This window comes from Phodopus roborovskii, unplaced genomic scaffold, assembly GCF_943737965.1.
Source record: "Phodopus roborovskii unplaced genomic scaffold, PHOROB, whole genome shotgun sequence".
Classification (NCBI taxonomy): domain Eukaryota; kingdom Metazoa; phylum Chordata; class Mammalia; order Rodentia; family Cricetidae; genus Phodopus; species Phodopus roborovskii.
In genome coordinates, this window is record NW_026126459.1 from 2,775,301 (window position 1) to 2,789,818 (window position 14,518).

A 14,518-nucleotide genomic window follows, 5' to 3' on the forward strand; every position below is an offset into this window, starting at 1 on the left:
GGGCTCTATCATCCCACCTGTTCCCAGTGGAGATACCCCTGTGCCTAGGGAGGCCTCCACTGACCCTCTAGACTCTCACCCCTTCCCCAACACCTGCCACCACACCTTGTCATATGGTGTTCCTGCCTCCCACCAGCCTGGGTCTCACCCTTGGCTCCTTTTCTCAGATGGCAGTTTCTATGTTTTGCTCTGTGTCACACATAAGCCATCTCACCTGCTCTGCCTCTGCCAGTGTCCTGGCATGAGGGCACAGCATCCTTGTGCTGGGGAGAGGCCTTTTGATGTGAGTAGCCTTCTCTGAAGGCAGTCTGGGAGGGACTCTGCTATTCCAGGGCCCAGGCCGCAGGGCAGCTGCCTGCTTTCTGTTTCTGTTGCTTCAGTGAGGAGACAGAGTCCAGACAGCATTCCTCCATCTCCCTTTCCAGATCAGATGTCCTTTCTTACATTGCAATTTTCTTTTGTGAGACTGTTACACACCAGACCCTGTCTCTTTTCCTTCGCCTGACCCATTGACCGGCCCCTTATTCACTTACCAGGCATTGTTCTTAACTTTACCTCCTGATTGAAACAGTGCTTAAAAATAGAGGTACAAGAAAATATATGGATCTTTTCATGTGCCTGAACTGGTGGGCAGCGGAGACCCAAGGGTACCCCTCAGCTGGTTGGAGAGGGGCAAATGCCACACATTTCCGGCTCCACTTGGGTCCATCTGCCATCTGTGTTACCATAAATGCCGCACAACACCCAGACAATGGAAGCCTTCTCCTGTCACAAAGTTCCATCACCAAAGAGAGACTCTGCCAACATACAAACCAGGAAGCCCCACATTGCCATGGACATGTGGGGGCCCTCTCTGGCCAACCCTGCTGTGTCACTCTGCTATAGGTAGATACGCTCTGGTGAGTGATGGCTTTGCAGATTGTCACATGAGCCTGGAGTTCACCAGGGGAAACAAGACAGATGCAAGACCATGTGACAGTCAAGGGACTCAAGGACAAGTGATTGAGCCTCCTGAAGGTGGTGTCTAGCAGGGTACATGGAGAAGAGGAACAATCTGAGAATGAAGGAATGGCCAAGCCCCTGCCACCTCACAATCAGCATTCAGATGCATGCCTGTAGCCACTACTTGTTACCAGCTCTGTGGCCCTACTGAGTCCTTCTTCTGGCCTCAAGGTCTTCCAGAATAAGCATGCTTGGGTGACACTGCTAGCTTCTTCTTGTTCCAGAATCACAGAACCTCCTGGAAACATGGCAGCTTCGGGCAGAGGATGAGTTGTCTAACATTCCTTGTACCTTACCTATGGCCACGGAAAAGAACTTTTACCATTTGAGACTAAAGCAAGACTCTGTGATATCTTATAGGAAGAAGTCCAAGGAGCCCTTTACCCTGGCTTATTATTATTATTATTGGTGCCATCTGCTACCTTAATATGTGAAATGTGAAAGCAGTGGCTGGTGCTATGGCAGCCACACTGGACTCTTAAGACTGAAAATCATACAGTTATGGTAGTAAAGGGGGGGGTATCAGGGATAGTCTGCATTGCCAGCCAGGGTCTGGAGCCTCCAGACACCAGTGTGCACTGTCCTTCTGGAGAGTTTGTACAGGAAGAAACTCTTTCATCTTATTTGACTCCCTTGCTAATTTTTGTTTTTCTGTTACTTATCATCCAATGTAATCCTTTTGGATTAAAAAAAAATCTAAAATTCCTTCCAGGGAACTGGTCTGGAGCTGTTTTAGGTTTTCCTTCCTTCCTTCCTTGCTTCCTTTCTTGTGGTGGTTGTGTTTTTTTTTTTTTTTCAACACAGTTTTTCTGTGTAGCCCTGGCTGTCCTGGAACTCACTCTGTAAACCAGGCTAGCCTCAAACTCACAGATCTACCTGCCTCTGCCTTTCCGAGTGCTGGGATTAAAGGTGTGTGCCACCACTACCCTGGATGACATTAAGATTCTTTAAATATTCATTCCACATGGGAGGCAGAATGACAACTTAACAAAATGTCTATACTCCTGTTCTGCAACCTATGCCTCTGTTTATGCTGTCACTCAGTGCAGTGCTATGGAATTAGGGCCTCTAGTCACCTGACCTCCATCTGAAGGGTATTCCTGCACTGTCCCCACATAGTCATAGAGTCTGTAAGAACAGAGGAGAACGGTGAGCATCCAGAGAAAGACCATCTCAGCTCTGGCTCTGGGGATGAAGGAAGAGCCACAGGAAAATGACTATTGATGCTTCTAGAAACAGCAGACACCCAAGAGCCTTTAAAGGAACCCATTTATGCTGGGCACTTGGCCTTAGCCTGCAAAACACACTCAGACTTCCAGCATGTGGAACTGTAAGAGAATAAATAAATGTGTGTTGGTCGAAGACTCCGTGCTCGTGGTCATCTGTCACAGCTGCTGCAGGATCTGAGCACACAGTCTGCTTCCTGCAGGACTACCCGTGCCATAGAATACTGGCAAGCTCATGGAGGGTGACCTGTGTGGTCCTCAGGACAGGGCCTGGCACCTAATCACCAGATGGCTCCCAGGGAAAGTCCTCCACCTCATGTCCCTTTCTCAGAGCCTGTTGGCTGAGTTCTGTGGCTTCATTGTGGTCCCACAGACAAGCAGCACCTGCAGGCTGGAAACACAGCATGTCAGCATCCATCTGGACCTGGGACAAGTATTAACATAGCAGCAGGATCCCTGGGGATTGTAGGAATATCTAGACCTCGATCTGCTCTCTCCTTGGCCTCACCCTTCTGAGATCAGCTGTGAGGGGTTTTATTGCCTTCCTCTCCTTTGAACAGTTTCCCTGTTCTACTCAGCAAACTCATCTTCATCCTGCAAAACCCAGTGTAAAGAATACTTAGTGGAAGATTCCCTACCAGGACCCCTAATATATGTCTGCTTTCTTCTCTGGCCCTTGTGAGAACTCAGCTCATGGTAAAGACCTCGGTGCCTTCCCACTGCTTCCTCTCCTTCAGAGACGAGACAAATCTGCCACCACAGACATTTACCAAACTCCTAGAACACACTGTCTTAACGGCTACATGGTTGTCACCTTTTTTCACAATGGCAAGGACACTGAGTAACAATAGAGGACCCTGGCTAGGATGGGAGCAACGTGTGCTGTGGAAATGCATGCAAGAAGTAAATCAGGCAGAGGTCAGGGGACGGGAAGCAGTCTTTTCTTCCCCAGGCTTTGGCTGGATTCAGTCACCCATTGACACAACAGAGTCTAATACAGTTGTCATTCAAGACAACTCAAAGTGGATTAAGTCAAACTATTCTCCTAGATCAAATAATATGTCTTTTAAAAATTTATCGGTTTGGGCTGGGCATTGGTGGCACACATTTTAAATCCTAGGACTCAGGAGGCAGAGGCAAGTGGATTTCTGTGAGTTCAAGGCCAGCCAGTGAGTTCCAGGACATCTTGAAAAACAAAAACAAACAAAAAAAATTATGTTTATTTTGACCGATTTTTGTGCATATTTGCAGCATGTGTATATATGTAGTGTGTTTTTATGTACATGTGTGGTATGTGTATGTATGTGGCATGTTTGAGTGCACACACCTGTGCATGTGGAGGCCGAAGGTCCACATCGTGTGTCCTTTCCTCTGATGCAGTGATCACACTGAGCCTGGCTGGACTTGTCACTTTGTGTAGACTCACTGTCCAGCAATGCCTCAGGACCTGCCTGTTTCCACCTTTCACCAACCCTAGTGCCAGGAGTATACACATGCGCTGTCACAACTGGCTTTTACATTGTAGTTGGGGATATGAACTCATGTCCTATGATTGCACTACTGAGCCATTGTCCCAGCCCCACATTCCATTTACACCCTTTTCTGAGTGATCACTGGTTGATATTTTTTCCTACCTAGAGAACTCTTAAAGGTTTCCCACTCTAGAAGGTCTTTAGAGATACAAATTGGAAATGGGGTACCCTCTGATCCACCAGAAATCCATCCCCTGCATTCCTGCACAGGCAGTATGCAAAATCTGTCTTCCTAGCAACCAATATTTAGTTATGAATGAAGCTTACTTTGAAGTGCAAGCTCAGCAAGGAAGTACTTCTTGACTTGGGATCAAGGGTTGGGAGAGCTACCCTTTAAAAACACAGCCATGGTGGTGCGTCATGGGCACAGATCTCTCTCTTTGGGTGGCAGAACCAGTCACATGCCTGGCTCCCACCAGTGCCATTCAGAGAATCAGTCTGCTTGTGTGTTTGTTTATAGGTGTGGTTAGGTGGATACCTTCCACCTGCCTCTGTTACTTCTCAGTCCTTCCTGCCTGGTGCAGTACTGATTGGGTTTCTAGACATCAAAGGATGGGCCTATGCCTGCATTCCACTAACAATCAAAGTAGCCACTCAGGATGTCTGGGAGCTATGGGGACTTGGCCAGAGCATAGCATATGTCTTACCAGAGACATCTGCTGCCTGGATCCCACTATTGTTACCAGGCAAAGATGAGGACCAAGGTCACAAATATTTTCCCCCAAGGGAAGCCAATGCCATGGATATTCATGGGACAGTTGTGGAACCTTGAGGCCTAACACCATCTTTAACTGATCTCTATTCCCAGTGCTAAGGTGACAATTGTCAGGCACACTGGGGTTGTGGAGGTACCTGGTGCCTGGTGGGTGCTTAATCTATGTTAATTGATGCCCTCATTGGACTAAGGGTGGGGCAAGGGGCATTTTTGGAGAAGGTCACGACCCACTCACATGGCAAGTGCCATCCTTTCTCCTGACATTTGTGGGAGGAATAGAGTTAGCAAGATTTGATTCCTTGCCCAAAGCCACATGGCTGGTAAGTGAACAGGCTGGATTTGAACCCAGGCTGTTGGAAGCTAGAGATGACAGAAACAGTAGGCCTGACCGGAACAGATTGAAAACTTTGGAGGTGCTGGAGTTTGGAAAATCCAAGAAAAATGCATGTCTCAGTCTTCAATGCAAAATACAACCTGCTGGGTTTTTTAAAAACCTTATTCTTTTGTTCTTGCATTCCTTTAGGTGTAGACCCTAAACAATGACTAAGCAAGAATGTCCCTTCGGATGAGGTCTCTATCCAATATCACACCTCTTATTCACCTCTCTCAACCATCCCTTCTACATCCAGTCTTCCAGCAACTGTCTAAACCAGTGGGTCTCAACCTGTGGGTCATGACCCCCTTGGGGGGGGTCAAATGACTCTTTCACAGGGGTTATATATCATCTATCCTACATATTAGATATTTACATTATGATTCCTAATAGTAGCAAAATTACAGTTATGAAGTAGCAACAAAAATAATTTTATGGTTGGAGGTCACCATAACATAGGGAACTATATTAAAGGGTTGCAGCATTAGGAAAGTTGAGAAGAACTGGTCCAAACCCTGGTGGTCCCTTTCACATTGCCATTCACTCACATCCTGTTCTTGAACACAATGATATTTTAGAAAGTACTTTTGTACCAGTACTCGGGAGGCAGAGGCAAGGCGATCTCTGTGAGTTCGAGACCAGTCTGGTATACAGAGAGAGAGAGTCCAGGACACAGAGAAACCCTGTCTTTAAAAAAAGAAAGAAAGAAAAGAAAAGAAAGTTCTTTTGTAAATGGGTAAGAAACCCATGGTCTTCAGGAAATAGCAACTTAGAAGATAACAGGCATGCCGGGCCTGGGTTGTAAGCTGGCTGCCATGGTTAATATTGACTGTCAACTTGACAGGATATAATACCATTAGGAGACAAGCCTTTGGCAACACCCATGAGGGATTATCTAGATGAGGGTGAGGTTGGAAGACCTACCCTTAAATGTGGATGGATCAGTTGGGCATTGGTGGCGCACACCTTTAATCCCAGCACTTGGGAGGCAGAGGCAGGTAATCTCTGAGAGTCTGAGGCCAGCCTGGTCTACAGAGTTAGTTCCAGGACTGGCTCCAAAACAATACAGAGAAACGCTGCCTCAGAAAACAAAACAAAACAAAAGTGTAGAAGGTATCACCCCATGGGCTGGTGTGGGACTTTGAATTTAATTGGCCTCCATAAGCTTATAGGGAGTGACACTATTACTAGGTATGAGTTTGTTGGGGTGGATGTGGCCTTGTTGGAGGAAGTGTGTCACTGTGTAGGTGGGTTTTGAAGTTTCCTATGCTCAAACTATGCCCAGTGTCTCAGTTGACTTCCTGTGGATCAAAGATGTAGATCTCTCAGCTCCTTTTCCAGCACCATGTCTGCCTGCATGCCACCATGTTCCACCATGATGATAATGGACAAAATCTCTGAAACTGTAAGCCACCCCAATAGTGTTTTCCTTTATAAGAGTTGCCATGGTCATGCCGTCTCTTCATTGTAACAGGAACACTAACTAAGACAGCTGGGGTCCCTGTTAGGATGAAAAGGAGAAAGCAAGATGGTCACCAGCATTCACTTCTCCCTGCTTCCTGAGTGCAGATGCAATGCCACCAGCTGGCCCCTGGCTCTTCCAGTCATGCCTTCCCTGACACAATGGACTGTGAGTCCAAATAAATACTTCCTTCCTTAAATTGCATTTGTCTGGTATTTTTCTTTTAGTATTGATTTTTAATTATGTATACGTGTATATGTGTATAGGAATGTGTGTGTGAGCATACATGTACCATCAGATGCCAGAAGAAGAGTGTGTTGAAATCTTTGGAGCTGGTGTTACAGGCTATGTGAGCTGCCTGGCATGGGTGCTTGGAACCAAATTAGGGTCTTTTGCAAGAGTAGCAAATTCTCTAAGCCACTGAATTGACTCTTCACTTCAGTGTCTCAGGTATTTCACTGTAGCAAAGCAACTTATACACCTTCTAGCATCATCCTGAAGGAGGCAGAGACAGGAGAACCAGGAGCCAACCTCAGCCACACAGAGTTCGAGGCTAGGTTTGGTTCCCCAAGACTGCTTCAGAAAACAAACAAATACACTGAAAACAAAACTAAGGATGACAGGTACTATGCTGGGCATGCATGGGAAAGCAAAGTGGGGTACAGAGCCCAGCTCAGCCAAGGCAGGAGGTGACAAAGAAGCTGGGAAGTAGATAGAAGATAAAGGACAGGGAATTGTTACTCTGTCCCCAACTACAAGGAGGATGACTTTGTATTGAGCAGTATCTTCTGTTTTGAGAATAATGGGAAAATCTGATGAGTGGCTTCTCCAGCTTCCCTACATTGCCCTGGGTAAGGAACATTACTCTAAACTAAGCCTTGGATTGCTGAAGATGTCATCAGGCATAGGAGTACAGGCATCAACAGCCTGAAAATCTCAAAGAAAGGCTTGGGGAGGAAGTCCAGGGGAAATTGTGAGCCCATGAGGTGTTGGGGTTAGATGGACATGGGTTGGAATCCCAGCTCTTGCACAATATGACCTCAGCAAGTTCTTAACCTTCTTGAGCTTCTTGAAATAGGGTGCTGTTCTAAGCTTCAGCTCTGTGAAGCTTAGATGAGAGCTAACATCTGGGAAATAACAGAAGTTCTTAGTAGAAAAGAGGCACTCAAGGCATGCTAATGGTTGTGGGTAGGGAGGCTCCGTTGGTTAAAAAAAAGCTTACTATGTAAGCATCAGCATCTGAGTTTGATTCTCAGAACCTACATTAAAGGTCCAATTGTACTGTGTGTTTGCTAATCCCCGGGAAGTGCTGGGAATGCAGAGACAATTGCTGGAGCTCTCTGGGCAGCTAGAGAGAGGGGATGGATGGGGAAGGGTGGCACATTGGCAGAGTTAAGTGATCAGAGCTCAGCCCTCCTGACTACTCATGCTGCCTCTACAAGTCTCCATCTGATGCAGATAAAACATGGCCTGTTATAAGCCATGACCATGAATAGTAGCAAAGAAGCCATGCCCAGAGCTTCCCATGGGTTTCCGAAGTATATGGAACATAGTAGAGAGAGAAGCCCCATGTGTCACAGGAGCCTGAGTACAAGTTCTGGCTCAGCCACTTTCTGCCACGTGACCCTGGTACGTGCTCCCCTCTTCCCACTCACCTGGGAAGCAGAAGCAAGTCAAAGAGCATGGTGGGGTGGGGAGCTGTGAAGTACATTTTGTAATGTCAGATTTGGGTAGCGGGTAAGAGATGCTAAAACACTGGGCATGCTCTCTGGCAAGCTGCTATCAGAACCTATGGCCTGGGTGGAGGTGTTCTAGGGCCTTTAGATGAGCTACATGGGCATTTTCTTAAAGCACATAAGGTTCTGGAGATGTTGAGTAGGGATGGTGTATTGTAATACCCACTGTCTGGCCAGAAGTCCGTGCTCTGGAAATGGCTGAGAGACACTTGTATTGGGACTAACAGAAATGGAAGAAAACCAGCTGTTCCTTGTCCCTACCCTGTAGAGATTGTGCGTACTATCTCCCCCTTCCTTTGAAAAATTTGCCCCCACTTTGGCCAGTTAGGAACTGCACAGCCCTATGACAGAATCCTTTGGCTTCTTTTATTTTATAATAGACTCATGACTCATTATTATTTTTTAAAAACGAATTCCAGGGAGAAAAACAAATCATTCTGGTCTCTCTTGATCTCTCTCCATTCTCATCATGCTTGTATTCATTTCAATCATATTTGGAATCTCTGAATCAAGATATTGATAAATATTTCTTATGTACCTATTGTGGGCAAAGTTCCTAGACTCTAGGAACTAGATAAAGTCAGGTTATCTAAAAAATACTATATTATTAGGGAGCAGTGTACACACAGAGAGAAGGCTCAGCTAAAGGCAAAAGTGTGCAGAAAGGCAGGTGACCTCCCTTAGACCAAAAGCTCTATTCCTTCCCTCGGTTAAAAAAAAAAAAAAAAAAAAAGAGTGCACACTGAGAGGCCTGGAATATTCTGCCACTTTGAAGGCAGAAGGTGAGGACCATGCAATTCTGAACTTAGAAAAGACAGTTAGGGATGGTGGAGGTGCTCATCATTCAACGAGATCGAAGGTGCCGAGCACAAACGGATGGGGGCACCATTGATGCTGCATGAGCTGGAAGGTTTGGCGGGGGAAGCCACCAATTTGGGCAGAGGGAAATATTTTTGTTGTTCCTTATGGTGAGGTAAGAGGTAAGCAAGGAGGGACTGAGATGGGGGTGGTTTCTGTACTGACTCCTGACTCCTCTGCAGAGATGGAAGTTCTCTCGGGAAGAGTGGAGACAGGGAGACAGGAGCTGGAGAGGACCAATATGACAAGTCTCTTGTTGTCCCTGGAGATGATGCTTCCTGTGAGGTTACAGCAGAGGCTGATTCTCCAAGAGGTGCTGTACTTGGAGCAAGTCATTCTTGTGACTTCTTGGCGATTTGACCAAGTTTTTTTTTTTTTTTTTTTTTTTTTTTTTTTTTTCTGAAAGAGTCAGTTCAGCTCTCGACTCCAACACTCTGCATATACCAGTGTCACACATTGCCTGCCCTCTCTCCCACCACAGGCTTTAATCCTAATAAGGACACCTACCTGCCAGAGAGTTCGAGTTCACACAGAGAGAGTTTTCAGTTATCTGCTGAGGGGAAAATAAGGCCCGAGGTGTTTCCTTGATCTCTCTCCTTTCCCAGAGTGTAGCCCTAACAGGTGGCCATGTCCCTTCTCATCCCTCCGCAGACTCATTAATTTCAAAAGCAGCTGCAGAGGCAAGGAGCTATTTCCCAGTTCTTCTTTTCATGAAGAGGTAAAAGAAAATAACAGTCTCAGGGGACCACACACAGAAGTCCTCATGAAGAGTAGAGAGCAAAAGATGCGAAGAGGCCAGGCCCGCTTTTTTATCGGCAACATCTCAGGGCGACATTGGAAACCTGTTCCCAGGTCTCTGGGAACAGTACGCAGTGCAATTCAAGACTGGATGGGGGGCTATTTCTGGAGAGTCTACTTTGTCACCCCAGGCCCTGATTTGAAGTGCTGATGACCCAAACCTCATTGATGCTGACTCTATTCTGAATACACGGAGACACAAACTTGTCAATACCATATGAGCTGTGCATGCCATTTCAAAGGAAACTGTGAACCTCAGATTTTGGAAGTACATTCAATTTGAAAATAGGCACCTTAAAATTCTCCAGCCACTTCCTGAGTGGCCAAGGCCTGGCTTCCCAAGGTGGTCCTAAGCCTGTAAAATCCCAGGACAAAAACTCTAGAAATGGAAAGCCAAATCAGACAGGTCCTGAAACTCACTAGCTCTTCCAGTGTGGACCTGGACTCCACGTGGAAAAGGGACTATTAACCCAGCTCCCCCATCACCGCCTGGAGGCAAGTGCCTGGACTGGGCACCCAGGGAGGCCACTGGGGACAGTGCCAAACCCACAGCTCCTGTGCACATCACACAACTCTAGGGGAGTGTTGCAATTCTAACCCTTCATAGTCGATTGAGGAGGAAGAGAGTACAGCCTGGAGAGAAAGCGAAAGGGATGCATAGCTGCGGACACTGAACAGATGGGCTTCTAATGAAAATACTTAAGCCTTTTGATGTACAAGTGACCCAAAGCCACTGCAAGTCTGCATGTCTACTGTGAATTATAAGACATTTAAAAGATCACAGTATTAAGGATCTGTCAATAAGCCCTTGATTAAAAAAGTATATTTATACCAAGTCACCAGTATCTGATTACATTTGCCCTAAAATAAAGACACAGATTTTTCTCTAATTTTTCTTGGCTGCAGATCTCTTATCCCTCTAACCAAAATCCAAGAAATGCAAATAGCTGCCAGGATCATGTCCCCAAAGCAGCCCTCATTCACTTTGCTTTCTTTCTCTTTCGGCATCAAAGCTTGCCATAAATGTTTAATTACATGGAAGCTGCCTTTCCACTGCAAATGACTGGCGCTATGAAAGGCTTTTCATTTTTTAAGAGAGGCAAAATGCGTGTGTGTAAAACGGTCCCTATTAATTTCCTGATATTGACTCTGGCTGGGGACGAGCATGGAGTATTCAGCAGAGAGCATCTCTGCAGAATGTTAAAGGCAGAGCTTGGACTGAGAGAAAGGGTACCAAATGCAGTATGCGTCAAACAGACCATCGCTCAATGAAGTCACTTAGCTATTCAAAACATGTTCAGCCATCACTCAACCGTTTGCACCAAGAACACTGGGGGGGATGTGATGTGAGCTCTTTCCCAGACTAGTGTTTGGCTTGATATGGGTTAGATCCCAGGACCGCGTTAGTTTTATCATCTCCTTCATTTGCTGGCCCTAACTCCCTGCAGCACCATCCCACATTGAGCTTAACAAACACCCCTGCAGTGCTCACTTCCTGAAGATGCCTCCAAGGGCTTCCAGTCTTGGTTCACATCAGTGGAACACACACACACACACACACACACACACACACACACAAGCCTCTTTCTACACAGGAGCATATGTGTCTCTCTGCCTGTCTTCCTATAGGTGGCTTGTGCACACAGACAGATATAGCTATGCAAATGCACTCTTTCATATTAAAGTCTGTGTCTAAATTCAGCTTGTATGACCTGCAGAGTTTTCCTCCCTCCTCTTGTGTTTATTAATGTGTCCCCAAAGCACATGCCTCCCTCATGTCCTAGTCTCCAGCCTTTATGCTATGGGGGCCCCTTGGCCCATGGCACACGCAGCACACATGCCCCAATGACTCTGCAAGATCAAGGCCAACAGCTGGCACCCCCACCCCATGCTTTCCCATCCCCTCTCAACCTCTCCATGCCCTCACCTCCTGCCTGCACTGTGCTGACTGGACTTGCTTCTGGATGACAGACATGTCACTCTGTGTGGAAGCAAATCAGCGCTCAGCCTAACCCGCAAGTGACCACTGTTTATTAGAACTTGGGCTTGTTTCTTGTGAGAGACGCATGCATTTATAGACTTTGTAAATGTTAAAACACACACAAACACACAGTCAGCCACCTTGCATCATATGTGGGGCTCATAGACATTACGAAATGCTCTTGAACTCAGCTTGAGCTCCTGGAATAATTAGAATCTACCAAATAAGGATTCTTAGAAACAACTGATTTTTTTAAAAGGAGATTTACAGTTGGTGATGGGTCTGTAACTTTTGAGGAGTGAGGGGAAGAACATTTTCTGAATCCTTCAGATTTAGCTGCAAAAGGCTGAGCAGCACCCAGGGAAGAAATTATTTTCCCTCCTCATAGGTGGCAAAGCTAGACCCAAAGGCAAACCTTAATGACTCCAAAGCACCCAGAGCACATCTGACTCTACGGACAATCTCGTGTTTTCATTGTAGCATACAACATTCCAATGAGGAGGTTTGGGAGGACAGGTGGAAGCCAAAGAGTAGAGAGTGTGGGTTTTGCTTATTGATTTTCTTTCCTCTGAAACTAACCCAGCCAACCTTGATCTGCAACAGCGGCAGCCGAGGGAGTGAAGTGGGAAAATGGTGGAATGTGGAGGGGACTTATTTGGAGTCGGGTGGCGAGGGGGAGGGTGGAGAGGAGGGGCAGTGTGGGAAGGGGAGGAGGTAAGAGATCAAATACCTTCGAGGCAGCAGGTTCTCCATAATCCAGAATGGGTCATAACTTCCTCGTTCTTTTTGCTGGTTTCATTCTCACTGACACTTTTGGTCTTGCAAACCCCTCTGGAGTACAGCCAATAGTCGGTTCCCACAGCGATGGTCATCAAGCTGAAGGCAGCGAAAGCACCAACGGTGGTTAAAAGCATTTGAACACCTCGATCAAACAGCCCCATAATTCTTCATTATATAAACACCCAACAGACTTCTGGTTCTCAGGAGCGTGTGTGTGAGGGTGCGAATGGTAATTCCACTACTAATATAATGGATATATGTGTGAATAGAGAATATGGAGAGATATATTAAAAAAGGGAGATAAGAAAGCTCACGGAAAAGTGTGTAAATTATAAAGATCACACGGGAAGAGAGGCTTGCCTTTTGAGATCAAAAAACTGTTCCAGTTGCAGCGATTTTTTTAAAAAAGGGAAAATAAATAAAAAGACACCCCCCACCCCCCCAAGTGAGATGTCTTAATCTCTTTTCCTAAAATTCTGGTCTCCAGTTTCCATATGTGATCGCTAATTTGGAGATGGCTTCCACAGCGTGCCTGAGAACAGCCGAATTTTCAACACCATCTCTCATGGTCCGGACCTAGACAGTTAGAGACTGGGAGAGCCTGGAGGCAACCTTCGGTCTTCGTTCGCGGCTCTGCGGCCTGCGCCATGAAAATCCGTGGCTTTGCCAGTACTCTTCCTTGGGGAGGGAGGGGGTTCTTGGGGTGCCTCCGTTTCAGAGGAGACTGTCCAATCTTCTGCAAGCCTTCGAGCTCAGCTGCACCGGTGCGGGGGTCTCGCCTCCCATGGTTGTGCCCCGGTGGCAGCGGTGGCGGCGGTGGCGGCGGTGGCAGCAGGGCTGGCGGGCGCGGCGGCGGCAGGACGAGCAGCCGCGGTTATTGTTGTTGGCGGCGGGGGTAGTGTCGGCGAAGTGGGGGAGGGAGGGGGTTTCTCCCGGAGAATCGAGGCGGGGTTCCCTCCCCCGATCCGCAAAGCTCCTTGGAAGCCAGAGAGTGAGTGAGCGATAGGGCGCGCGAGCCGGCGTCTTGCAGCAGGCAGGCCCGCCCGCCTCCCCCTCTCGCGGCAGTGCAGCCCCGGGCCAGGAGCTCCTAGCTACAGCATCGCCACGCTGCTGAAACAGACAGCTTTCCGCGGCCGGGCGCTCCCACCTACTGCATCGCTGTGGTGCTGAACTGGACAGCTCCCTGCGATCGGGCGCTCTCACCTACAGCATCGCCGCGGTGCTGGACTGGACAGCTCTCAGAGCAGGAGCGCCCACCTACTGCGTCGCCACGGTGCTGAACTGGACAGCTCCCCACTCTGCGCGCTCCCTGAGCTCTATAGCCCTCCAGGAGTCAGGCCTGGACCAAGAGGGTTCTGTCCTCCAGGGACCGGCCAGGCCAGGGCCCAGCGCGGGGCTGCTTGGCCTCCCCTGACTCCTGTACCACAGTTCCGGAATGAGCGCTGTCCGGGGCCTCCTGGAACTGGAAGGAAGGCGTAGCTGGCGATCTCTCTCTCTCTCTCTCTCTGTCTCTCTCTCTCTCTCTCTCTCTCTCTCTCTCTCTCTCTCTCTCTCCCCTTTCTCCTCCCCTCTCTCCTTTACTCTCCTCTTCCCTCCCACATCTGTATTTCTTCCAGATCAGCTTCCTTCTTATTCCATCTCTACGTGCCCAGAGCTTCAAATGCAACCTTCCCAGTCCAACTGCCACAAAACTTCAATCAGCAGCGTTTCCACTTGGGAGAGATGGACATAGAACCTGGATGGGTAATTACAAACATAATCTCTATGTGCTCTCGCCCCCAACCATGGGTTCCACGATGCTTTTCAGGGAGGGGAGGTTGTTTTATTGGCTGGATAGACATATCTCTTTCCTCATTCCCTTCTTGATCTTTGTGTCTTTCTGGCTAACAGAGGTGTGCATAGCTCTATCTGTAACACTGTAATTTTCTGTGAAATTCTACATATTGCTTCCACAAGCAGACATTTTGGAAGGATTACTTGCGTGAAAGAATATGGGGAGGGTGGCTGGTAATTGTGGCTTGGGCCATGATACTCATCTCAGGGATAAAAATGTTT

At 47.5% G+C, this 14,518-nt stretch overlaps 1 protein-coding gene across 2 annotated transcripts in view; it reads right to left on the reverse strand.

Moving 5' to 3' along the window:
- The window catches only part of Cacng2 (calcium voltage-gated channel auxiliary subunit gamma 2), a 115,791-nt gene extending 101,987 nt beyond the window's left edge, over positions 1 to 13,804 (reverse strand). Inside the window, exons 1-2 of one of the 2 annotated variants that reach the window (XM_051189305.1) lie at positions 12,824 to 13,804; positions 12,414 to 12,559 (exon numbers count right to left, since the gene is read on the reverse strand). In XM_051189305.1, the coding sequence (XP_051045262.1) occupies positions 12,414 to 12,555 (142 nt within the window). In that variant the 5' untranslated portion in view covers positions 12,556 to 12,559; positions 12,824 to 13,804. Of the gene's footprint in view, positions 1 to 12,413 lie in introns of both variants that reach the window. The other variant, XM_051189304.1, reaches the window with a different exon arrangement.
- Between the last annotated feature and the right edge of the window lie 714 nt (positions 13,805 to 14,518).